Source organism: Phoenix dactylifera, chromosome 3, assembly GCF_009389715.1.
Source record: "Phoenix dactylifera cultivar Barhee BC4 chromosome 3, palm_55x_up_171113_PBpolish2nd_filt_p, whole genome shotgun sequence".
In the NCBI taxonomy this organism is placed as follows: Eukaryota; Viridiplantae; Streptophyta; class Magnoliopsida; order Arecales; family Arecaceae; genus Phoenix; species Phoenix dactylifera.
The window spans coordinates 9,593,421-9,618,644 of NC_052394.1; the positions used below are offsets into that span (position 1 = coordinate 9,593,421).

The 25,224-nt window shown below is 36.3% G+C and overlaps 3 protein-coding genes across 6 annotated transcripts; 1 reads left to right on the forward strand and 2 right to left on the reverse strand.

The window, feature by feature from the left end:
* Positions 1-492: 492 nt before the first annotated feature.
* On the reverse strand, positions 493-3,359 carry LOC103715289. The gene is made up of 5 exons (XM_008802869.3): positions 3,024-3,359; positions 2,430-2,536; positions 1,582-1,729; positions 1,113-1,307; positions 493-885 (listed from the first exon to the last, which is right to left on the reverse strand). Exons 1-5 carry the CDS (start codon positions 3,252-3,254, stop codon positions 634-636), a joined length of 933 nt encoding a protein of 310 aa, XP_008801091.3. The 5' UTR covers positions 3,255-3,359; the 3' UTR covers positions 493-633.
* A 1,618-nt stretch (positions 3,360-4,977) lies between these two features.
* Positions 4,978-17,415, reverse strand: LOC103715287 (F-actin-capping protein subunit alpha). Of its 4 annotated transcripts, none has more exons than XR_003387201.2 (12): positions 17,227-17,415; positions 17,022-17,137; positions 14,905-14,994; positions 12,040-12,104; positions 9,846-10,007; positions 8,516-8,594; positions 8,364-8,441; positions 7,780-7,854; positions 7,658-7,693; positions 6,905-7,031; positions 6,256-6,352; positions 4,978-5,357 (listed from the first exon to the last, which is right to left on the reverse strand). XR_003387201.2 is itself a non-coding variant. In XM_008802867.4 (11 exons), the coding sequence occupies exons 1-10, from the start codon at positions 17,345-17,347 to the stop codon at positions 6,924-6,926; spliced, it is 930 nt and encodes a 309-aa protein (XP_008801089.1). In that variant the 5' UTR covers positions 17,348-17,415; the 3' UTR covers positions 4,982-5,357; positions 6,905-6,923. The 4 variants fall into 4 exon arrangements, 2 of the variants coding, with proteins under 2 accessions (XP_008801089.1, XP_008801090.1); XR_605366.4 differs by having other exon boundaries at positions 4,982-5,357; positions 6,316-6,352; XM_008802867.4 differs by lacking the exon at positions 6,256-6,352 and having other exon boundaries at positions 4,982-5,357.
* Positions 17,416-19,446: 2,031 nt separating this feature from the next.
* LOC103715286 (ribosome biogenesis protein NSA2 homolog) lies at positions 19,447-24,816 on the forward strand. The gene is made up of 9 exons (XM_008802866.4): positions 19,447-19,536; positions 19,697-19,816; positions 19,999-20,066; positions 22,003-22,111; positions 22,225-22,293; positions 22,522-22,579; positions 23,698-23,933; positions 24,181-24,232; positions 24,372-24,816. Exons 1-9 carry the CDS (start codon positions 19,534-19,536, stop codon positions 24,437-24,439), a joined length of 783 nt encoding a protein of 260 aa, XP_008801088.1. The 5' UTR covers positions 19,447-19,533; the 3' UTR covers positions 24,440-24,816.
* Positions 24,817-25,224: the final 408 nt, after the last annotated feature.

Genomic DNA, 25,224 nt, shown 5'->3' on the forward strand with positions numbered 1-25,224 from the left:
GGTCTTGCAGGCAACTCCATGCCGAAAGATAATTGCAAACCTCCTCCTCATTAAAAACTCTGAGAAGAGCCTTTTGTATGGTGGTGAGATACAATTGCAAATTTTCAGTGATGCTTCAGATCAATGTGTTTGTGAAGAATGAATCATATCCAATTGAACCTGTGATCTCAAAGGACACTGTCTAAACAAGTCCATGTTGTAAACAACCAGCTCAACTCATTCCATGGAAAATAAACTTTCGTGGTTCAAACTAACAAGAAGTTTCTTGGTTTGGCGATCAGGAGTTCTTGCAGCCCAATTCGGTGCACACTGAATGATTGGCAAGAGTATTAACTGTTCTTGCATGGCTTAATATATGAGCTCCTGTGTTCCAATTAGTCATTGTGAATACATATGTTTTGTGTTAGCTTCTTTAGATGATATCATACAAAAGTAATAGGAAAGCACATTTTTTGGAGCAATATCCAGGATTTGAACCAATAGGAGAGCACATTAAGATGTTAATACTTGAAAAATTTATCAAAAGCAATGAAAGTTGACATGGTAAGAACTAGCCACGTGAAATTTCATTGACAACTACTTTAGTTTTCATTGAAAAGAATACAAACATAAAATTTAACATGAAGAGGGCATCTACTGTGAAACAATCTTCGCTACTGACTGTGCTGAAATGGGAGGCAAGTTCGAAGAACAGAAATTCTGCCATGATTCTGCATCCGATGTTTCATCACCCACTTTCAATTCATTTTGTCTTGCGAACCCACTATGAATTGAAGTTATGATGCTTCGAGCTGCTTCACGTGCCTCTGGCAGTCTGTCATTCAGCAATTCAGCTGACATTTGAAGAAGAGCTGCTAGCCCGAAAGCCTTCATAACTTCAATGCCCTGAAACAAATTGTATTGCCCCTTAAAAACATTAGGTCCATTGAGAATCTTTTTTTTTATTCTAAATAGAAAAGATTCAAAATCTGCCTGCACCTTGTATTTATGAGAATCCTATGGACAAACTCTTCTATTCTAGATTTTATACCACAACCATGGATTTTTTTTTTCTTTTTAAGCTTGAGCTTAAAAAATAAACAAGCAGTGGAGATGCAGCATTTCATACTCACCATCTTGGAGACGCATTTCGATATGGCAACAGCAGCCTTGGCCCTCACCCTAAGGTTAGAATGATTAACGTAAGATTGGAGCTTCTTGAGTAATGGAAGAGGAGGCACAGAAACAGCCATTTTCTCCAGTGACTTCTCAGCTTCTTCGCATACAAAACGCTTGTCTTGAGATGCTTTCAGCAGAAGCTGCAGCAACTGCAAGCGAATATGCAGAGGTCATCAGGCTTTAAAATTCCTAAGCCACTTTTGGAAAACTACAGGCCATATCAAGCGAAGCCACTGCCACTTCTGGGCACCATATTAAGTAATTTAGGAAATCAAAGAGCAAAAGTTGGAATTCCAGATCATGTTTAATTAGACATTTCTTCGACAAGATAGACACAAAGGACTATTAAACTAGATGCAAGTGAACCATTCCACATCCCTCATCTGATACAGAAATTCTTGCAAAGGTGTTAAGAGAAAATACCAGCTGATCAAAAGCAGACTCCTCGGAGGTAGATAGCAAAATATTCCCAAAGGAATGAAAGATATCGGTACAAGCCATGATCGATGTCTTGCACAATGCACTTCTTGGATTTTTCATTGCTTTCACAATTACCAGCATCACATTTCCCCTAATCATCATAAGATTAAATGGAATAACATCATTAGCTCAAATATGCTCCATCTTCCCTTATTTCTTGCGACAAATTTTTTTAGTCAACATAAAGCAAAAATTTTCTTTTTCGTCAATGCCACCAGGAAAATAGCAAAGACTTCACTATTAAGAATTCTCGGAGACCAGCATATAGCAATTATATCTCAAAGTCTTGAAATTTAAAAAAAATGAGACTAAGTTTATTTATCTGTCAATACTTTCTAGGATAAACGTAGGTGGTCATAAATTGTTCTTAGTAATCCAAGTCTCCAACTGATACTATTCATACTCGCCCTTTATGTTGTGAAAGTCATAAGCCACTTAGTAACAGGATCAAAACTAGACTACATGATAGAAACTGTTAACCATGAATTCTTTGTTTTTCTTGAGTTAGAAAAAAAACGCCAACCTCATAATATTTATTCATTAAGATCAAATATAACCCTATTTCTATGACAAAAATATGCTAAGGTCAGGCATAATTTTTAACAGAAGATTGCAAAAATATAAAAGAAACAATAGATGTAAATCAATTTAGGATAAATTTTTCCCTCCTCCAAAATAGTTGGAACACCATCTATGTCCCCTCAGACATGAAGCAAGATTTTTTTTCAGGTCCCTTCTAATGAGCAGTAGCACTAGTTTTTAGAGCTGTGAAAGAAGAGATTTAAACTTACAGGATCGGAAGAAGATAAGAATAGTGATGAAGTGCGAGCCGGCGAACATCATTCAAAGCTGCACACACTTTTAGCCAGTCTCTTGATTCCAGTTCCTCCAACAAACTCTGATTAATCCAGCCACAAAGTTAAGATGTAAACGGCACAGAAATATCCAAAAGAAAAAGGTGGCGTGCCAACGTTTTGCTCGACAAGAATTATCCCAAAAGAAAAAAAAAAGAGTCACCTAAAAATCGGCATCCAAAATTAATGGTTCCTCGCCTCAAATCAAACGTACAGCAAACAAGTTTTGCATACTTTTTTTTAAAAGAAAAAAAGAGAATCTTGTTCCATCTGCCTATTTGAGATTGCCACTCATGGAAGCTATGATCAAAAGAAAGGGCTTTTAAAGAAAAGGAAGGAAGAAAGAAGGAATCAACCGCGGAAAAAATCGTCTAAAACTAAGAACTGACAAATCCTACAAAAGAAGCCTTGAAAGAGGAAATCGCATAAACGATGCAAACAAAGCCCATGCAAACTCGATCTCTCTCCTAGAAAAGAAAAAACCATTTTGATTGAGATTGAATCTATATATCAATTAGATAATTAGTTTACCGCGATCTTGGTTTCGGGGTCAGGCAGGGCCTTGAGGTCTTCTGAAGCGGTGTACTCCAAGCACTGCTCCACAACCTTCGGCGGAGGTGCCGCGTTCTCATCATTCATGACTGAACCTCGAGGAACCTCGGCAGGAGCAGAGATCTTTGCCGCGGGAGCAGCGACCTTCGTGATCTTTTTGGGCCTCTCGATGGTGGCTGGGAGAGCGTTGTCGAGGGATCTAAGAGCCATCTTCCTTCCTTCTTGGGCTTCCTTTGATTCCGCTGATAGAAGATGGAAGACGAGTTCTCTGGGTTTATGGAAGGTGGGTTGGGTGGGGGATTTGAAATTTGAAGGAGTGGGGGGATCCACTTTTGAAAGCCATTCAACGGCTACCTTCTTCACCATTCTGGAATTCGACCGTTAAATTTTGAAAAGTCTTGATTGCCCCCGTTTGTCCTATAGAGTTACGGATGCATCCCAGATCTTGGGGAAATGTATCCCAAACTTTGTATTCATGGTCATTGGTAGCGATTAGTAGCAACTAGCAAGGCTAACTCTGCAAGACTGCAACTTCTCAGAAGTACTGCTGCCGATCCCAGCTCAATTGCCCAGCGAGCTCTGTCATGGCAGTCAGAAATTGGTGCAACAAGGGGTTTAGTTGGGTGCCATGATTGATTTCTTTTTACAGCATCAACCATTAGATCACATCTTGCACAGATCTCAAAGCACTTAAATTTTTTTTCGATACACCTGTATAGGTCTTGAAGCAGATGTTGCGCAATCTAATGAGGTGAATCATTTTTTCGCATGAAAAATATAGCTCGAACCCTAAAAGCATTGGGCTAATTCTATGGTGGCATGTCAGAGCAGGGAATGAAGTAACCCGAAAGCAATATTATTTTTTCGAATTACGAGGAACATCTTTCTACCACACCATCCTTGAGAGGGACTCCAATCAAAATTATGATCTCTTGCCTGAATGACAAGAGATGATCCCATCCGAACTGAAGTTTGGTAGTAGCAAAGTTTATTTTTCATATTTCCATAGAAAACTCCTCCTAATCACTGTTCAATTTACTCGTCTTATGTGAAAGTTTGAAGATTTACTCTGGCCAAAATTGCTGGTTTGGCAACTCCATCCAATGTGGCAGTGAATTTCATGAGTTGCATCAATCCCTTCTTGCCACATGGCAAAGAGAATTGCTGTTATATGCATAACAGAGCTCAATAGCATTGCTCATCTTAAATCTTAGGCAGTTAAAGGTGAAGCGAATGGTTGCTATTACTGTCACATAATAATATGCGATATAATAATGTTCATGACTCAGCGTTTAGCTGTCATATATTGGCATTTAAAGGAGAAGGCTCAAGATCATTATTGGCCTATAAAACATTATAACAACTGTTTTTTAGAACTATCATGTTAATTTTGCTCAAAAAAGAAAAGAAAAAAAATGCTGAAATAATTTTTTAAAATGTTTCCCTTTTCCTAATTATTCTGAGATATCGTCAGGCATCCTTCTTGTTTCTTCATGTTAGCAGCGACCATGTCTTCGATCATATCAAGGCATTTTTTTTGCATTAGAATTATTTAACTTCAAATTTTGCTCTTAAGAAACCAATTCCTACGAAGTGTCAACTGTGAATTGCAAAATCCCAAAAACAAAGTGCGCGACGAAACCATCAAACATCTCACCTAGCAGCCAACACCTCGGCATGTCAATGCTATTTAGCTCCACCAGACAGGGCTAAAGTTTAGCAATTCAAGATGTCTGGTACAGTATATCTCTGTTTATCTACTAGGAATTTAGTAATGGTTAAAAATTTGATGTGGGATGCTTGTATATCGAAGCCATCTCTTTAATTTCCTCAACAGAATCAACATAATTTCCAGAAACCAGAAAGCAACTGGTCATATTTTATAATCCAGTGCGTAAGCTTCATATATGGCATGGCAAAGTTCAGCATGAGCAAGCTGCAAATATTCAAACATGGCACTCTTGATATAAATTTCACACTAATGAACAGAAGACAACAAGGTGATACTCAGAGTCATAAATTCAACCACAAAAACTTCGGTGTAAAAAAACATAAAACCAGAGGGTGTACAAGTTCATCGAGGATGATAAAATGTGGGGAGGGGAAAACTTGGAAATCTTTTGAGCTGGCTACCTTCTGCACTAGGACCTGGTGATATTAGATCTTCTGATTGGCTTTCTTCTGCAAGTGCTTGAGCAATTTCATTGCTTTAATCAGCCTGGAGTCACCACCACCAGCTCTCGCATTCAAAAAGGCTACACGCCAGCAAGACAGAAAAGTCGAGTATCCAGGAGAAGCACGTAATCACTGAACCTGTTGCAACACTTCCAGAATCAATAAATCTGGATATGTAGACCTCAAGAAACATGCTGATACAGACAAGAAAATAATGGTACAATTAATCTGGATCATTATGAGAAACCTCGGCACCCTAAATTGTTTGTTGTGAATCATGACATCTAAAGAGATAATATGACATCATTATTAAATTATTATCTTCTACTATTATATTGGGAACTCTGAGAGTGAGCCTCCACACCCCCCTCCCCAAGTTCCACTCCTTTGACTCAAACCATCATGCATATTGCACATGCAAGATAGTTCTTATGATTTAATGCATGCAAGAAACATCCACATTTGTTTAAAAAAGATCCTTACTGGATTCATCTAAATTAAATATAATGCACTTATCTGCGCTTGAGCTAATTGAATGTACCAGCAACAATAAAGTTTATCTAATTCTGAACTGATAAAAATGATTGAGTTGAATTACACAAACAGCATTTCCTTCTTTTGGTTGTCAAAAGTTCTATTTTAAGTTACAACTACGTATAGACTGAAATTAGTGCCATAATAGCATTTGAAATTGATAAGCTAAAATGTTAAAAGAATTTTTGAGATCTTATATTACATTAAATGAAACTTATTATTTTTGGCTACTCCTCTAGACCAAGTCCAAAGATTAAATAAATAAAGTAAAATGATTTACAGTTCAGTTGGTCTAGTCTTCTTAGGATGCATGAAGCATTTTGAAACAGAATGTCCTTTTGGTGTAAATGAAACCCTGTAGTTATAATGGTTCATGACTATGACAGTGATGCTGCCATTCTGATAGAGCGCTGCCTTTCTGATAGAGCAACATCAGAAACCTTTGATAGGATAATTTCCAACAAGTTCAATATTAATATGAAGTTTCTAAATGATGTATTAACTTTGCTAGAAATGAATTATTTGAAGACAACTTCTGAAAAAAGAATTTTATGAAGCCAACCCTTGAGTGCCAATGTTTTGGTCCACAGCTAACAACCCTGAAACAAAATGCGGGAACAGTTATATTCACGTTTGAAATAGAATGCTAATATCAGCAATCAGTATGAATTGATTTGTATAATGGTTATAACACAATGACATTATAACCGATTGCACAATTTTCTGAAAAATTGAGCATACAACTCAATTGATAACAAGGTCTGTGCAACGAAGTAGCAAATTGTCCTGAATTTTCAGAAACAAGGCCAAGTGCACAAGCAAGGAAGCAGTCAGATATATTCAGGTCTATAAATTGAATCTTCTTTCAGCTACGCTTTTGCTTGGTGAACCAAAAACTCAGTGTTACCTTCTGAATGAGGTCTGCATAACAATATCATAGAAAATTGCAAAGATTTTTCCTCAAAGATTTAAAATGATAAAATCCCAGGGGAGTACAAAAGGTTGCAATTTGCAATTGACAGGAATTCCAAATATATCAGAAGAAAGAAACCTCATCCTAAAAGGAAAATTTAGTAGAACTGGAAAATATTAACATTTGCATGACGAAGGAGCCTGAAGTTGAAATGCAAAAACGAAAATGCCAACCTCACCTCTGGCCTGTACCTTCCTTCACTTTCCAATTCCAAGTTCTTTTGAAATGTCTCGGGTAAGGCTGAACTGCAAAGTATTATTCCATGGGAACAGAGTACGAGTAACTGGAAGTTTCCTTCGAAGATCCTACATTAGAGATTTGATCAAGTCAATTGCAGCAGGCAAAAAAAAAAGACATTAACAATTTAATGATAGAAAGAAATGAATGATAGAATTGGTCTGAAGAATGACCAGCTTTCATTTTCTTAATAGCATCTCATGATGGAAATTTTAAAAGAGAAGGAACATTTAAAAAAAGAAGAAGAAGAAGAAGAAGAGGGTAGTTAAGGATCTTTCCCTTATCCCACAAAACATAATTGCTACATGTAATACAAAGTACAAAGGGAATAATTTCAGCTGTTTTCATAGTTCAATGGATGGGAAAATATTTCTGCTAACAATCACAAGCTTTATGTTGCCATATGATATATTTGGACAAGTTTATAGAAACGACAGATATCATTCGGCTGCTCCATCCAACATTGAGTTTTCTTGGGGAAAAACACTTTACCTAATCATCATCCCCTCCTCATGCAGGCATTTCCATGTGAAAACTGTTGAATATCTGTCCTCAGTAAAGTACTAAGTATTACCATAAGGGGACCTAAACTCTATCAGTTTTGATTTTGCCAAAGCATGGGACAGGTTGATTGAGGTATTTAACATTCTTATTTAACGATAATGAATTATACTTCCTCAAAGTCTAATCTTACCTTGAAAGTCGTGTCGGGCAAATTTAGATACGATGCCTGCATAGACAATAGAAAGAAGATACTCTGTTGCTAAATATTTTAAATATAAATGATTCATTAAAACCACAAAGAGAGACTGAAACCTCAAGAGAAGCCATATACTCAGACTCATGATGGCCAATCATGCTGGTTACCGAAACAGCACAATCTTCAGGGGACTGAAAAAAGGGCAGTGTCTTAGTGGCAGTAATGATATCCATGCTGCTTATTAAGAGAAATCAGATACAGTTTAATAGCATCTGATAGACCTTCAAGCACAAATAAATTGATCTAAGCATATAACATGCCATTGGACCACTACGGAATATAATGTAACAGGGTCCGAGTACTGTAACATTTAACAAGCCAAGGACAAACCTAAATGAGAAGTTGCTTTGGACTCATGTTGAAGAAAAGATGGGTGTCATGCTAAATGAAAACCATGGCTGAATAGGTGAAAGGAATGTGAAAAAATTGCCTATAAAGTTGAGTCTAAAGAATGGAACTACTAGCAATGTTGAATCCACAAAACCAACCTCATATTAAATGGCTTTAGGCTTTTCTTATTTATGATGATAAAGCTTAAAACTTAGATTTTTATACTTTTTTTATTGAGCATATATCTAGCATGGCAGATACAGGTGACAGAGAATAAATTGCATAAGCTGAAATATGACTGCTGCATGACCTGCATGATGGTTGAGTCCTTGCATTCATTGTTTGCATCCAGCTGAACATTTCCTTCTTCAAAATAGTGGGCACCAACCTGCATATGCTTAGGCATTAGTTTGTGCAAGATATGCAACATTACAAGAAATTCTTTGCTTTCACATAAAGTACCTGCATCTTTCCATTTATTTCCACGACTTGCAATTCATCCTTGAACTCCAATTTCCAAATTGAGCGCCAACTCCCATTGCTGCATAATACAATGCAGTGATATTTAGGTTCCCCATAAGAGCCACAAGAACCAACAAATATGTCTCAATCAGTTAAGCTATATCTACCATTCTGCATAAGTACAAAGCGATACAGAAATTTACATACATGGGTTGCTTACACAATAAGTGAATGCAAGGGTACCTGTTTATGAATGTACGTTGAATACTAGCTAGTTGTCAATTACTAATAAAATCCTATATGCAAATGATAGTCACTGTCAAGAGTAGATTTAGAGTTCAGAAAAATAGAAAATAGAAAAACCTTTGCCACGTAGAGAAACAAATATAAGTTCAAAATAAATAAAATATGTGAAATAATTTATTTATACTGCAAAAGAGTTGATCCAATGGATCTGTCAAATTTTCTCCCAAAATTGCCATTAGCTGAGAAAAAGCTTATGAAAAAATAATTATTCTCCTGACATATCAGTGTAAATTCTAGCAAAAATCATGCAGAGATGCTTGACTACCTCATACATAATTATCTTTAATCAATCTTATTTCCTTCCAACTTTACCACACTAATATCATTTCAATAATTGATAAATTTCAAGCATGTATTAACACATGCCTTTGTTTATGTCTATGTATAAACAAAATACATGCTAAGCTAGAAAGCTACGTTTCAGATATATACACATATATATACATGTGTGTGTATGAATATAATTATGTATACACATGTGTATGCATATATGTATATATATGTAGAGAGCAAGAGAGAGAAATCGTCGATAAGTCATTTATCAAAATTATTGGAATATAAGTATCAGTTAATTTGTTCACAAGGTCTGGGCATTCGTGAAAACATGGAGAATAATTATTGACATATAATTTAATAATAATCCAACCAATCGAACAATTATGGACAGGCGAAGAACAGATCAAGAAAAATCAGGAAAACATTTCAACTATGATCAGAATGATGTATACTTGCGAATTGAAGCAAATTTTTGGTGCAAGCAGCAAGGTCAAATAAAAGACTTGACATAAAAGTAGGATTTCTTGTATTAAAGAATCAAGATCTGTTTATCATGGTTAACCTTATGAGCATGTCTAGCATGAATTTCTGCTTGATAATTTGTACTGTCCTCAATCAGTAAGCATGGTACATGCTACTAAAAAAAAAAAAAAAGAAATTGGCTATTGTGAAACCTATAGGCAAGAATACCTACACTTTCCAAACAGAGAAATAATGGAAATAAAGTCATTACGGACTTAAAACACACCAGAAATTTTGTGGGCTGTGTCTAGCGGCAGAAATCACTACTGCAAACTCAAAATCAGCTCCTGGTCCTTCCACATCTTTCCCACGAGTACAATAAACTGCACATGTTCCTTTTGGATAAGCTTCACCAACATATTTGCAAAGTTCAGCATCCAGAGCACACCTGTATTATTATCAAGATGACATACACAAATAAAACATGAGTAAATCAGTAAACACTTATTTATTATTTAGTAGCAACAAAAATTTTAGGCTTAACCAAGAAGATGATTATTCATATCCCTTTTTTGTCTGACACTATAATATCAAACATGTCCACCACATAAGTCAAGGTGAGGGTTCCAATAATCATGTAAAAACAATAAAACAAACACAGATATAATGAGAAGTTTTTAATATGCTGATAAAATTAATAGTCAAGTTGTTAAGTCATCCATTTCAAATACATGCCTCCACGAATGCTCTTCACTATGTAACCACTTCATTGCTCGAATAGAACATTTTAGTTCTTGGAAGTTTGGACTGCTGACATTTTTGGAAAAGACAAAACACAACAGGGCATTATTCCTTGGTAGTCTGAAAAAGTACCCTATTTAGATCAGCCAGAACTGCAAGCACTGGGCATTGCATTTTCGAGTTTCATGTCAATGGATACTTTTGAGCAGAGTTGGCGGAACCGTTTCGAACCGGACCGTTCTGATCGTACCGAGCCGTCCTGGCGGCAGATCGGGACGGTTCCAACAACGAAAACGAAATCCGTTGCCGGAGAGGGAGGAGAAGGAAAGAGATGAAGAGAGAGAGAGAGAGAAAGAGAGCGGAGGAGGGAGGGAGAGGGAGGGAGGCCGGCAGAGGCCGGCGCCCGGGCAGGAGGCGGAGGCCGAGTCCCCTGTTTCGTTCGAAACAGGGGTCTGGCCGCTAAAAAATTTCGCAATTTTTAAGTGAAGTCCGAAACAGGGGACTCGGCTGCGGCCTCCGTCTCCTGCTCGGGCGCCGGCTTCCGACGGCCCTCCACCGGTCTCTATCGGCCTCCCTCTCTCTCTCTCCCCCTTCTCTCTTTCTCTCTTTTCCTCTCTGCCGTTCGCCCTCTCCCCCGCCTCCTCTACTGTATCGGTACAGGCCTAGCACGGCACGGCGCGGGCCGCCAGGCAATCGGTTCAGTACTCGGTACTGGCACAGCAGACCATGCTTTTGAGCCTGTGATGACACTTCAATTCTCCACTACTTCAAGTGTTAATGAATTTTGCTGAAAATGTCTAGACCTCTAGATGCTTTAAGTACAATTTCATATTTCTTTAAATTTCTTCTACAGTTCTACTACTAATATTGGTCTTCTCTTATTTTATTCCAATAGCTATTAAATTACATTCTAATTGGTTCAGAATAACTTTGGATCAGTTATACGAGGGTGGAAAAAAGTACAAAACAAGAAACAGAAAAAATTTCTAAAGTTTTATCATGAAACCAATCATGCAAAACAGATGCAAGTAATAACCCAAGGAAACCATTGAGAAAATTTAGTAGCTTTTAATTTCATTAATTTTTCAGTATTTCAACATGTTTCCTATAGTTTCCCTTATAGGAGTTTTTCTAAGTGCTACTTCACTGTTTCCCTGTTTTGGAAACTGTACTGAATCTGCTTCTCAAATGGATTTATGAGGAAAACTAAGTCGCAAGGGTAAAGTGTTATTATCCTTAAAGGATTTTCTTCAATTTATTCTTTATTTTTCTAACTGCCTAATTAGCAGGCAGTCTAGCTGCCAAAAGCTGTTTAGACGCTGAAGAATCAAGGGCATTTGACGACCATTTAATCATTTTGACGAACTCCATGGACTCCTTTTCCATGCCCAGCTGCAAATGCACATGACAAGGTATGATGCACGTGGCTACTTCTAGACATGGTTAAATTTCAGCCATGAGTGAAAAATTGGCTAACACTAATAATGTAAATCTGTGTGTATATATATATATATATATATATATATATATATCAAATATACATGATAAGCTCATGGAAGGTCCAATACAACCATATCACATATAAGCACTTTTTATTGATGAAAATAATAAAGAGAACCCATAACTGCTAATAAACAAATAATTGATATTCATCCAGGTCATAAGGATGTAAATAAAGATCTAACAAACTCAATAATGTAGATCTGAAGATCATATTGCAACTATTGCATATACCATACCGAAATTCTTCAATATATGGAGATGGGAGCTCTTCATCAGTGGCAGGTCTCAAATTCGTACAGACCTGAAGGGATTTGAATCACTGAAGTCAATGAATAATAAAAAGATTCAGAAGTTATTGAAATCCAAGATAGCAATAGAAATTTCTTTAGTAATGTAATCAAGATATGAATGAAGATGAAAAATAGTAAGGTTGTATTAGCTTCCTGTAAGAGAACAACCACACAAAATTAAACAATAATACATCAAAAAAGACACTATAGTATAGCCTATCTATTATTGAAAGCTCAAAAATAAAACATGAAATTTCAAGGCGCCTCCATCAAATGAATGTTATCTTATAGAACATATTGTATTTTTTTTTGGTAACTGGTCATTGTTCTTCACAGAGGTCTCTCTAGCTAATCTTTAACATAAAAGATCATATATTTCTGACTGCTGATCTCATAAGTTAACAAGACTAGTTAAGTTCACAATTTTTCTCTGCCACTGCATCTATTAAGCATTTTACAGAAAAATAAAAAACAAATGGCACGTTCAAAATTGGTACAGTACAGAAAAAGTAAGAAACTATCAAACTGTCCCCTGCCTCTCACCCACCAAAAGGAGTGCAAAAAACCTTTCCCCTTTTTTCCCGATCTAGATTCTTTTCAAGTTAGGGAAACCTTGCAGACTTGCTTCCCAGTTGTGTAAGCTTTAAACTCTATAACCAAGAAGGTGTTTTCTCCCTCCCTGCCTACTGGTCTCTTTAGTTACAAGGAAGGCTGCTCTATTGGCCGGGTATGTGTTAGTGAGGAGTCTAGCAATAATTCAAAGGATTAATGTCAAGCAGACAGCTAATTGTTAGGCTTTCTCGCACTAGATGAATCACACCTTGATCCTTGAGGCTGATCCCATATAGCTGGAACAAAACTTGTTGATCTAAGATAAAGGTGCAAGAATGTGAACTGGGCAATATCTGAATCACATTTTAAGATATAAGACATTTGAACACAAATCAAATAGAATTTCTGGCACAAATCCAAAACTCTAGGTAGCTTTGTTGATAACCCACCCTTCTGCCCACATCTATACCTTTAAATAACTCTACATACTCTGAATTTTTAGAACCATCAATTGAAGGATAAGCTCAACATTCGTGGTTCTCCATTCTAAAATATAACAAATTCCACCTATTTGTTTCAATAGATTCTTGAGAAAAGAAATGCAAACACATAGAACAAGAGCATATTCAACCTTTAAAGAAATGATTGGAAAATGAAACATAATGTAACAACTTTGTAGAAGATTTGCTGACATGCGAGCTTATGTTCAATATATAAAATATGGACTGGAATGTGCAGTTTCAGAATTTCTAGGAAGATTTTTAACAGCACAATTTCACCTAGCAGTTGACCATAGAACTGGAATGTTATGTAAGAAACCTAAAATATATAATTGACATTGATATGACATTAATCTTACAGGTAATGTCCATTGCTCAAATTTTCCAAGCCATTGTGTTGTACCATTTAAAATATTCAATCAAAGGCCAGCTAACAACATATGTGAAGTAAAACATATCAATCTCCAGGCTTCCCACAAAAATCACCTAATTCCAAGTTGCTAGAGAATACACATGTTGTTTATTTTCTGTCTTTTATGCTGATTATTTTCTGCCACTTCAACTGCAACTCAATGAAAATATATATTTTTCTTAATCCTTTCAACATGTTTTGCTAATACTTCACAAATCATGTGTAAATAATTTACTTAATATACACAAGTTTCCTATATAATGCTGAAAGATGTCACTTGATAAAATTCATTTCTTCTCTTAATTTTGTTCGCCAACATTTTTCAATTCAGAAAACTCATTACGAGTTCAGAGGTTCATCTCTTCTCTTGCCAAGTCACAATTGCACTTCAGAGTTATGTACTGCATGTTTCATAATCTAACAATCACCATAACTTCTGGTTGTTCAATCCAGGTAAGAACTTTAAATGCACCAGTTAATAAAAATAGGAAACTAAATTGTTATTTAGCATGTCTCGCTGTAAATTATTGAAATACTGTCATATATGAAGCTTTTGATTTGGACTTCCCATACATATCTTAAAAGCATGTACTGAAAGAATCCATATCGAATACAAAAATCATCCTGCAGTCCATTAGTTGTCTGCCACGAAATTGATGGATTAACAATTCTAGAACTTGATAGATGAGTAGTAGCAACTCTTGGAGCTAGCAAGAGGATCAGTCAACTTAGAAAAGAATTGTTTTGTGTCTTCTTTTGTGTGTGCTCATGGCAGAAGGAAAGTAAGGTCTGGAGTTATGCTTACCAGTGATGCCTTAGTGCAGGTTCAATAAATCTTTCATTCATTTCAGGATTCTGTGAAACTGTCACAGAGAATATTAGTTTTGTGAATGTGCAAAAAAATATGCCAGAGTTCCCGTACGAACTTATAACTGTAGCTTCTAGTGTAGACCTTTCAAAAGTTTTTCTTTTAATATCAATACTGTTATTGCTCTGGTCCCATTATCCATGTTTCCTCCTTGTTATTATTTATTTGAACCAGAACCTGCCAATATGTTAACAAGAAGCTATATATTTCTTTTTAAATTGTTAGATAAGGTGTAATATCAGTTATAACCTGCCACCAAGTTCATTTAACATTCCTTAATTTGCATTTGTAATCCTGTTTCTACAGCTAAACATCAAGTAATGAGAATTATGATTTCATCTTCCCTTGGCATAAGCCTATCTTTTCAAGCTGAATTAAGCATAAGTTCTGATTGTAAATGTATTTCCTTTTTGGAAAACCAAGACATTCCATTAGCAGCGAAAAGAAAATAATTGCTGGGCCAAGGATGAAGAGATTACTTGTTTGACATGATCCACTGTAGCTACTTGAGCAGTCCTGGGATCAAAGTAATTGTGTTCATCAAGTTCCCCATATGTTGTAATGATTACCTAAAAGCATGTATCAAAATATAGAGAAATTATAAACACATGTACGCTTAATAAAACGCTTAGCAGTCGGCACACATGGATAACATTAGTGAAATTGTTGGGCTGTCGTGGAAACACATGTTATTGTTTGTCAAGTTCTTCATAAGTCGCAGCGATTATCTCAAAGCATATATTAGAATATGAGAGTATTAGAACCCATGTGTGCTAAAGACATAAACACGCGTGGATAGCTATGATGAAGTAACCTCAGAACTTATGCTATAATGCTCATAATATTATAATGACCATTATAATGGTTTATATGATAATAATGGACATATAATGGCTATAAATATTGCCAGCTACAGATGTGTCATGATTGTTGCAGTGTTGGCATCATAACAGCTATTATTGACATGGTCATTGTTTCAAGGAATTAATATTATTTTTGTATATTAGTATACTCTTGCGTAACTACAATATGACAATATAGAATGGTCCAAATTTAACTTAAAACATTCCCAATAAGATTAGTTCATTGTTATAAGCTATCATAGATGAGAGTCTTGGAAACATTTTTGTCAAACTAATGGTCCATTATGTCATTATAATGGCCCATGATGGTTTCATGAAATGACATCGATATAGCCATATTATTAGAACTGTGATAAGATCTCAAGGTCACTTGCAAATCAAATGGTGCATGAGGATAAGCATGAGGAGTGGAGCCTCTAATAATGGAATAGACATAATTAAGTATAATACCATAATAGTGGTTGTTTCGAGCATCTTTAGAACATGTTCAGTCATGGATCCAAGCTATCACAGAAACTTCAGTTAAATTAAATATTCAGTATTTTATTATTTATTCAAGCCATTTTAGGATCACTCAAGCTTTCTTTGAGTGGAAATATCCAAAAGACTCCTACTTGAATTATTAATATTATTGGTTAGGTTTCAAGTGTCTTTTAATGTCTTTTTACAAGCGATCTTCTTATTTCTAGAATTATCATCTTCCTCTTACCTTGTTGCCAAGGTATTAGAATTTTCACTGCTCTGTTATAGACAGATAATCAGACCCCCCCCCCCCCCCCCAAGAAGGAAAAAAAAAAACCCGTTGATTTCTATAGAAGAAATGGAAGTCATTAGTTGCCTGCTCAACAGGATTTAATCTGCAACAAAACAAAGGCTGTTCTAACACCTGATCTTAGCCAGTATAATAGGAAACAGATCTCAATAGCATCACCATGGTGTTATTTTATAAAATAATTGTTCAAAGATGTTACAGAATTATCTTTTGTACTGATCTCTCTGTATAGTCGACCCTCAATAGTTGGGCAAAGACTAGATGATTATGATTATGAACTAATATCTCCATATAAAGTATAGATACAAAAACAATATTTTATAACATAAACAATGAAATCCACAAATAACAGCACTGTTTAAAAGCTTGTTATAAATATTTATAGGAATAGCAGTTTCCTAGAATGTTTATAGCCAATTATTAGTTTCCTGCAATAACTACTATAACATTAAACAATTAGCCGTTTATTGAAAACATGCATGTCAATCATGTCTGAACCTGACCCGCAATCAAGACTTGCATCAAAAATGAGTAAAATCTAATGTTTTTTTAAGCAACATCTTGAAATGAAAAGTGCGTTGCAACTTGCAGCATTATGAAGTCCTTCACCTACAGTAACAATGAACTTGTTTTCTATCATAATGACAAGGAAGTATTCCTTTCAATCCCACGGGACTAACCTATAACTCAGAAGCTATGATCAATTTATTTTACCCACGGTCTCAATGGCAGTTTTTTTTTTCCAAATTTCAGCTAAACTACGAAAAAATATTATAAATGCTGAAATCAATTGGAATTCGATGAAATTTGAGCATAATAACCTCCAAATAAGTTGCACTGACGACTACATTATGATCAATTCATTAGAAAGAAAAGGGAAAATATGGATTTTATTTCAAATAAACTTCAAGACATAAGGCATTTGAAAGAAAGAAACCAATGGATTCCAACGGTGACTCACGTCGCCGCTCCTGTCGGGCAACTCAAGAACAATCAAATGGGCCTTGTTGTACACGGGAAACGCCTCCGTTGCCGCCATTTCGTAGATTTTATCGTCCCCAAGAACGGATCGGATATCTGGAGGATTTTAAAGGGATTTAGATCTCTACGATCAAGAAGAGGACGCGTAAAGAGGGAGAACGAGAGAGAAAGAGAGAGGAGGGCACCTTTGGCGACGTAGTGAATCTCGCCGGCAGGGGCGTTGGTGAGGAACCACTTGGCGATCTCCAGCTTCTCCTTCTCCGGGAGCTCCGCGGCTTCCTCGGGCTCATCCCCCCCGTCCGCCATTAGAGCAGCTTCAACTCTCCGAGCTTGGGTGGGATACGAGAGCCACAGAGGGGGGAAGAGAGAGAGGATCCAAGCGGATGAAGCCCAAGATACCCCTATATATAAATTTTTTAATCCTTTAGACTCAGGAAAGGGACCACGCAAGATTTCCGTCTGATGTGATCATGCCTGATCTCGACCGTTCGATCAATGAGACACATGTGTCCGTAGCTTTTCCCCCTTTATTGGGTTTCGCATCGGTGTGGGCTCCGGAGTCACGCCCTTTGCATCCGTTACTTATATATCCGTAGCGTTTTATCGGAGAAACTTACTTCTAATATAAACCCTCTTTAGGGGGTTCCGTGCAATAGTGTCGTTTCTAAGCTTGAAGTGATCTCATCCAAGGGAAGATTTCTTTTATTTTTAGGCCTTGTTTGGGAGAGCTTTTGGAGGGCCAAAAAGCACTTTCTGGCTCTCCAAAAGTACTTTTAGATAAAAAATGGTATTTGGTAAAATTTTCGAAAAGCTGTTTCAACTTTTGCGGGAAGCTGAAAATAGCTTTTGGAAAGAAGCTCCAATTTGGAGCTTTTCGAAAACGTTGTTTTCAGCTTTGTCGGGAAGCTGTTTTTTGGACTAAAATATCCTCATTTAAATCATACTTTTCTCCCAAAATCCTCATCCCACTTCTTACTCTCTCACCCATCCTCGCCCTCCCCCTCTCTATCTTCTTCTTCCTCTCAACGCCGCCGTCTCTGTTCTTTCTTCTTCTTCTTCTTTTTTCTTTTTTTTTTGTTTTGGGAGCTCGTGGCAGCCCATGGTGGCAGCCACCATGCTGGCCACCACCCATAGCCGACGACCCCTCTATATTTCAATGAAATAAAATAATAAATAAATAAAATAAAAGGAAAAATAATGAGTGAGTGGCAAATAATTTGATCTAAATAAATAAATAAATAAATAATATTAGTAATTAGTTAACCAATTTTATCACCTAGTTAGAAAATTTGTTAGAGATAAATAGTCATTAGAAGGATGAAAAATTAATTTACACTAATAATTATAATATTTTATATATTTATTATTGTATTATACTATAATATAATATTATATTACATTATATCATAATACATTGATATGTTATGTTACATAATTTAATATTATATTAAATTATTATTCTATAATACATAATGTTATAGTACTATATTATAATAATATTATATTATATTATATTACATTAATATTATACTATATCATATATTTATGTATTAATACATATTATATTCTATTATGCTCTGTTGTATAATACTGGTAAGTCCTTTATGGTCATTTTGTCACACAAAAGTACTTTCTCAGTTTGTTTACCAAACATATGTTAAAGTGTCACAGCACTTTAGAAATGTAGTTACCAAACAGCAAACAGCTTTTTATAAACGCTCTGCTTGAGACAGCTCTACTTCCAACAGCTCTACTTCCAAAAGCTGTACTATCAACAGCTCCCCAAACAGAGCCTAAGGAATTAGCCATGGCATGGATATGAAAAACAGAAGATTATTCATTAGTCCAAACTCATATATGCCCTAACTATAGAGCTATATTAACCGACTAATCGGCTATATGATGTGCTTCTCATTTTGTATGTGCCTTCAAAATTTGTACATTTCTTTCTATGGACAACTACAGCTAAGATATATAGATGGTTATTATCAACTTTTGATTGAGTCATAAAATAGCCGTTGCCTAGTCACCTTACACCTATGTATTAGTCCCTTTCTATTTTTATTGTACATATTTCAAACTATGGTATACCGTACTTTATTGAATCAGACGATAAAGAGCATACCGTACCATACTAGTTGGATACCGAAATATGATACGGAAGACATACTGATATTAGATATATCAAACATGCCACGTACTGTACATACTAAGACACTAATATTTGTGTAAAAATAGTGTTCTATGAAAATATAACATTAAATATAAATTTTAAAAAAGTATTTATGTAATTTTAAATTTTTAGGAGGATGTTGAGGCCAAAAAAAAACCCCTTAAATTAAAGATACTGCCAAATTTCTTCTCATGTGCCGGGCACGTGCAGAATTCTAGTTATATTGCAACAGGACAGATTCTTTCTTCACCTTTCTCCCTCTGCCTTAGAACCCTGCGAGACGCCGGAGAGTTAGGGTTTCGTCGAACTCCTCGCCGCCATGGTGAGTCTCTCCTCGCTTTTACGATTTCAATCTCCTCTTCTATTCTTCTAATTTGATTCGTTTTGTTGAGAGATTCTTGTTTGCGGCTTTGGGAAATCCCTTTGTTTCTCTTCCACCCATGCCCTCGTTTTACTGATCCCCCAAGTCTTCTCCTCTGTAGCCGCAAGGTGATTACATCGAGCTTCACCGGAAGCGCCATGGCTACCGGCTCGACCACTTCGAGCGGAAGCGGAAGAAGGAGGCTCGGGAAGTCCACAAGCGGTCCGCTTATGCCCAAAAGGTGAGATCTTTTCCCCTACCTTGAAATCTATGCTTAGATTTCTTAATGATGGACGAATAATGGTGGTTCATACCTTCCAGGTTTTGGAAATCTGATATTAAAGATTGAACTCGTATCACCAGTTCATCGAAAAATGTCATTTTGATGTTGTCTTGTACTTATTTATTTTTATGCACGTGTAGGCTCTTGGTATTAAAGGGAAAATGTTTGCGAAGAAACGGTATGCAGAGAAGGCGTTGATGAAGAAAACGTAAGTCCTCTCTGCTTCTCAAATTATATTTGGTTAGCTGCTGTTGAGAAGTAGTGCCCTGTCAATTTATAATCTTCTGCTGTTTCACTGAAAGAGATGCACATCAGTTGTATTAAAATTTTTACAGTTGTTGACATGCGTCATGATAAGCGATTCTTTTGGTTTGACATGATTTTGCAATTTGTTTCTTAGAATTTTAGGACTTATAGTAAGACTGTCTTCTATCATATTAAACCAATGCACAGTAAGGTTGCCAGAATCTGGCAAAAACACATCAGATTGTGCATCGGTTATCAGCTAAAAGAAGTGAAGGCACTTTCATTCTGGCATATATGCTTCGTTAGCATGTCTCACTGTTTAGTGTTCAACCTTGTGTATATTCATTGATAGAGGTGCATCTTGTTTCTTCTAATTCGAAATATTAGAAATTTCTTTATCAGTTTAAATCATCACGTGTCAAGTAATCTTACAGACTTTTCACATATGTGATCCTAGAGTACTAACCTGATACTGTTTAGTTAGAGTGTGAATTATTTGAAAAGCCGAACAATTGATTGGTTTTAGAGCCCTACTACCTTCCATCATAAACTAGGAAAAGGGCTCCTCCTCACTGTTGAACAGATGTCCACCCGGCGAGAAGATGACAGAATTTGTCAATTTTTTTACCTGGACTTCTACTTGGAACTTGAAGGTACAGAGCCAACAAATTCATATGATAATAGCAAGTTCTGGAACTTGCTAAAAGAATTTTCTGGTACTACATAGCTGAATTGAAAGTATTTAACTTAAATTAGACAAAAAACAAAAAACATGGAATTAGTCGAGCTCTTTATAATGTTGATTGTATAACTGATCTAATAGCAGGCTAAGATACATGCCACAGAATTTTTTCATGATATGCAATACTTATGCGAGTATCATGGTTTTGTTGAATTAGTATACAAAGGAAGGAAGGTGTTAGGACTGCCATGTGTCTGATAATTTTTCTATGTTTTATACAAAAGGGTTCTTATTGATGCCCCTCTAGTAATTCATAATTTGCTTGGACCAGAAAAATAAAGAGATACATGATATGTATGGGTTTGGTAGGTTGTGCATTTTTAGTGGATTAGGAAGACTTGAAAAAAACTAGATCTTTTACTAATGAAGGGCACATATTGGATCTATACCTGTGCATATTTTATACTGTGGGGCTGGAGTAATTATGATCTCATAGTCGCTCACTTTAGTTAGAACTTGTTTAAGTATGTTGAAATACCTTAAAGATGAGATGAGAAGTTTGAGTAAAGAGGTTCTTTGGTGGTTGAGGGAAAGAAAGTAGTGGCAAGAACATGTCCTCTTTCTTGTAGACAGATAACACCCTGAAATAGGAGATAAGAAGGTAATGTGGATTTTCTTTAAGCTTTCAAGTGGGATAGAGCGCAGCTTAATATGGCTAAGTGTCTTGCAGGTATTAGATGGTTGAGGAATGAATAAAGAATAAAAAATTATGATGGGTTCAGCATGCAGGCCTGTTGAGATGACAAGTACAAACAACAACAGCAGTTGGCTAAAGAATCCACCTTACCGACTGGCCATGTCATAGTGCACTAAGCTGCTGGTGCTAATCTGTACCATAATTTTAGTGTTGAAATTTCTGCAATATCCTGCAGGGAATCAAACGTAATTCCTCCTCAATCATGTGGAGAGATGCCAACCATGGAGCTACTGCCCCCATCGGCATATTTGATTTAATTTAAACTAGAAGATGGACATCATCTTTCTCTTGTGTCAAGTAATTGTTGACTTGAATTTACGATTGTATCTTGAACCATGAAATTACTAAGCAAACTTAATTATTGTATAGCCTCTTTTTATAGCTACACACTTGGATTATTAACCATGCTGTTGCTTTCCACCTACAGACACCATAATATTTCTTTATATATTACTACAGGCTTGCTATGCATGATGAGTCATCAACTAGGCGCAAGGTAGATGACAAGGTTCATGATGGAGCTCTTCCTGCCTATCTGCTGGATCGTGACACAACAACACGTGCAAAAGTAATTGAATCATGTTGAATTTGCATGTCATTTCATTATTTGACATCATTTTGTAAATTGTTTTTTTTTTCAGTTTTATGCAATATTGTTTTCATCTTGTTTTATCTACATAGGTTCTCAGCAACACGATCAAGCAGAAGAGAAAGGAAAAGGCTGGCAAATGGGATGTTCCTCTGCCGAAGGTAAGGCTTTCTCCAAAAGCTCCTTAACAGATTATACTTCAAACTGTTCTGTTGGAGGATCCATTTTGATCATTTCTTGTAGCCTTCTTTGATATTGTTTTGATCCCTAGATCATAGTAGGTGATGAATTTATTTAGTTGTTCTGCAACCAGTTTGTATGTGATGCTTTAATTTTTTTAATTTTATTTCACTTGACTACCGTAACGACCTTATAACTTGCCTTTTCAGGTCAGACCTGTGGCCGAAGATGAGATGTTTAAGGTTATTAGGTCTGGCAAGCGCAAAAGTAAGTATCCTATTTGTTAAGCTTTGCTGGTTTTGATGTTTAAAATAAAGTCATCCATTGAAATTATTTTCAGATTAAAATATGGTGTTAAAATTATTGTGATAAAATATGCGTATGGACACCAGCATATCCTCAAAACATTTTCATTAAGACATTCGGGCGGAAAACCAATACTCCCTTGTCATGTCTTTTTTAATAGCTCAGATAGTGGTCCTTGACTACATAGCAATTGCTTAAGAAATCATTGCAAAACACATGCTTAAGAGATTATTGTTGTATTAGAAAGCAAGGTATATTAGCTAGTTGATCACAATGCTGAAATATAAATATTGCACATAAGATTTACCATGCAACTTAATTGCTCAGTTGTCAAAATTATCAATTTTCCTTTTTTTCTTCCTCTATATTTCTTCTTTTTTCTTTAATATTTTTTTCGAAATAGGGGAGGCTTTAAGCACTCCTTTGAATTCTTCATATTTCAATCTGGTAATGAGGGCATAAGATCTCTGGATGCCAGCCTAGCTGATGAGCCAAATTTTAAGACTCAGGGCATAAAAGAATTTGACCATCAGCTTTTATGTTTGTGACTGGAGTAAGCTGTTTGATTTTAGGGAATTGACCATTTTTGCATTTTTCAAGGCTTGATTTGTATATTGTGGTTCTGCTTAGTTAACAATCTACCTTTTAAGCCAGACAAACTCTCTCTCTCTCTATCTCCTCCCTTCTCTCTCTTTCCTCTGTGTGTGGTAGGATTTGGGGGAGACTCTAGACATTCTTATAATCAAAATCCTCTCTTTTAGTTCTGTTTTCTGTGTTACGTGGCAAGCTTTGTAATTTGCACTCAATCTGATACTGTTGACCCAAGGGCAGGAGGGCTAATGATGTTGCAAGTGCTTAAACTCCTGTGAGATATTTAATTTAATTGTAATTCATGATGGTGTGAAGGCTATCTGATTTTCCTGAGATTTATTGCTTTCATATTTTCCTGATGAATTGGCTGATATCTTGTTTACACAAGCATCATATGAACAAAGTTGACTCAGCAATATTCTCATTATGCAGAAGCCTGGTTTTATCATGCTGAAGGACATTTCTAATTCTTTTGTTCTGTCATCCAGCCAAGCAATGGAAGAGAATGGTTACCAAAGTCACATTTGTGGGGCCAAGTTTTACAAGAAAACCACCAAAATACGAGCGCTTCATCCGCCCTACAGGCTTGCGGTTCACAAAAGCTCATGTGACTCATCCTGAACTGAAATGCACTTTTAATCTTGACATTATTGGAATAAAGAAAAACCCCAATGGTCCGATGTACACATCTCTTGGCGTTGTGACTAAGGGAACCATCATCGAGGTAAAAAAAGAAAAAATACCTTATATGAATGCGATTTGTTTTCCTCTGCAAAATAGGCTTTTATGTCCCAAGTTTTTCTTTTAAACATGTTATGTGACACCTGCACTTGCAACAAGATTATAAATTGAAGCTCTTTTGCTGTGTAGGTTTTTTTGCGGTAATCCGCTGATAGCTGAAATCACTGGCATTATTTTGTCATCCTGTCCAATGTCAAGTATCTTATAATTGTCTTCACAATAAATTTCAGGTGAATGTGAGCGAGCTTGGTCTGGTTACACCTGCAGGAAAAGTAGTCTGGGGTAAGAGACTAGCAGTTCATGACATTCATGGATCTTCATGACAAACATGATTCATTGGTTCTCCACCCACAACACCCAACCCCCCCCTCCTCCTCTTCCCTCTTTTCAAGTCTTAAGTACTTTTGTCTAATGCTTGCAGGTAAATATGCTCAAGTTACAAATAATCCAGAGAATGATGGTTGCATAAATGCTGTTCTTCTCGTTTGAGGGCTATAACCCACAGTTTTCTGGTTTGATCACTGCTGTTCTGCTTGTTTGAGGGCTATGACCCACTAGTTTCTGGTTCAAGCTATCATGACCATGTTATATTTCATCATATGTTGATTCACATGCTCTGAAAACTCCACCTTTCCCTGCATGGTGCTCGTATGATGGCAACAGTTTTGGTTTTCCACCTTTTATCACCCATCAGCTGATCTGTACTTGTTGGATCTTGTACCCTCCCCCACCCTTCTGGACTTTTCTCTTTACATGCTAAACTATGAAAATTATCACTTGAACAAGAACTGAAAATTTTGATACTGAAAATTTTGATGGTAACATTAACCATTTGATTGTATAAAATTTCTCCGAGGTGTTCAATCTGGGCAATTGTTTGAGTGTCTCCCGTCTCCATGGCTGGTTAAGACTGCCACCACTATGAGGTCTGATGTGAAAAAAATCAACAGATTTGTCGACAAAACCATCCGTAACCATCGCTGGTTGAGTTTGGAGAATTGCAGAGGTTGCGAGCAAACTGGTGATGATATCCTTGAGTCAACAATGTTTGAAGCCTTAGGTGATTCTGTTTGATTCAACCTAAATACAAGAACTGTTAATGTGTTTTTAGTTGATTTAACTGCCATATGATTTGGTCAAAATCATTTTCGTAAGCTTTGCAATCGTACCATGGAGCTTTTTGACTCTTATTTCGTGAATTGGACAAGAATGACTGTTTCTCTAATCCTCCCAGCCTTGGCCGCTTCCCTCATGAGAACCCGTCTTCGCTTAAT

Excerpts from the sequence above, each read along its gene's own strand:
- LOC103715289 (XM_008802869.3), bottom strand. The coding sequence starts at position 3,254 with ATGGCTCTTAGATCCCTCGACAACGCTCTCCCAGCCACCATCGAGAGG. Across the intron at positions 2,537-3,023 it reads ACCCCGAAACCAAGATCGCG|AGTTTGTTGGAGGAACTGGA; the intron begins GTAAACTAATTA and ends TGGATTAATCAG. Across the intron at positions 1,308-1,581 it reads AGTCTGCTTTTGATCAGCTG|TTGCTGCAGCTTCTGCTGAA; the intron begins GTATTTTCTCTT and ends ATTCGCTTGCAG.
- LOC103715287 (XM_008802867.4), bottom strand. The coding sequence starts at position 17,347 with ATGGCGGACGGGGGGGATGAGCCCGAGGAAGCCGCGGAGCTCCCGGAG. Across the intron at positions 8,595-9,845 it reads CACAGCCCACAAAATTTCTG|CAATGGGAGTTGGCGCTCAA; the intron begins GTGTGTTTTAAG and ends TGTATTATGCAG. Across the intron at positions 7,694-7,779 it reads AGTATATGGCTTCTCTTGAG|GCATCGTATCTAAATTTGCC; the intron begins GTTTCAGTCTCT and ends TTGTCTATGCAG.
- LOC103715286 (XM_008802866.4), top strand. Across the intron at positions 19,817-19,998 it reads GGTCCGCTTATGCCCAAAAG|GCTCTTGGTATTAAAGGGAA; the intron begins GTGAGATCTTTT and ends ATGCACGTGTAG. Across the intron at positions 22,294-22,521 it reads GGGATGTTCCTCTGCCGAAG|GTCAGACCTGTGGCCGAAGA; the intron begins GTAAGGCTTTCT and ends TTGCCTTTTCAG.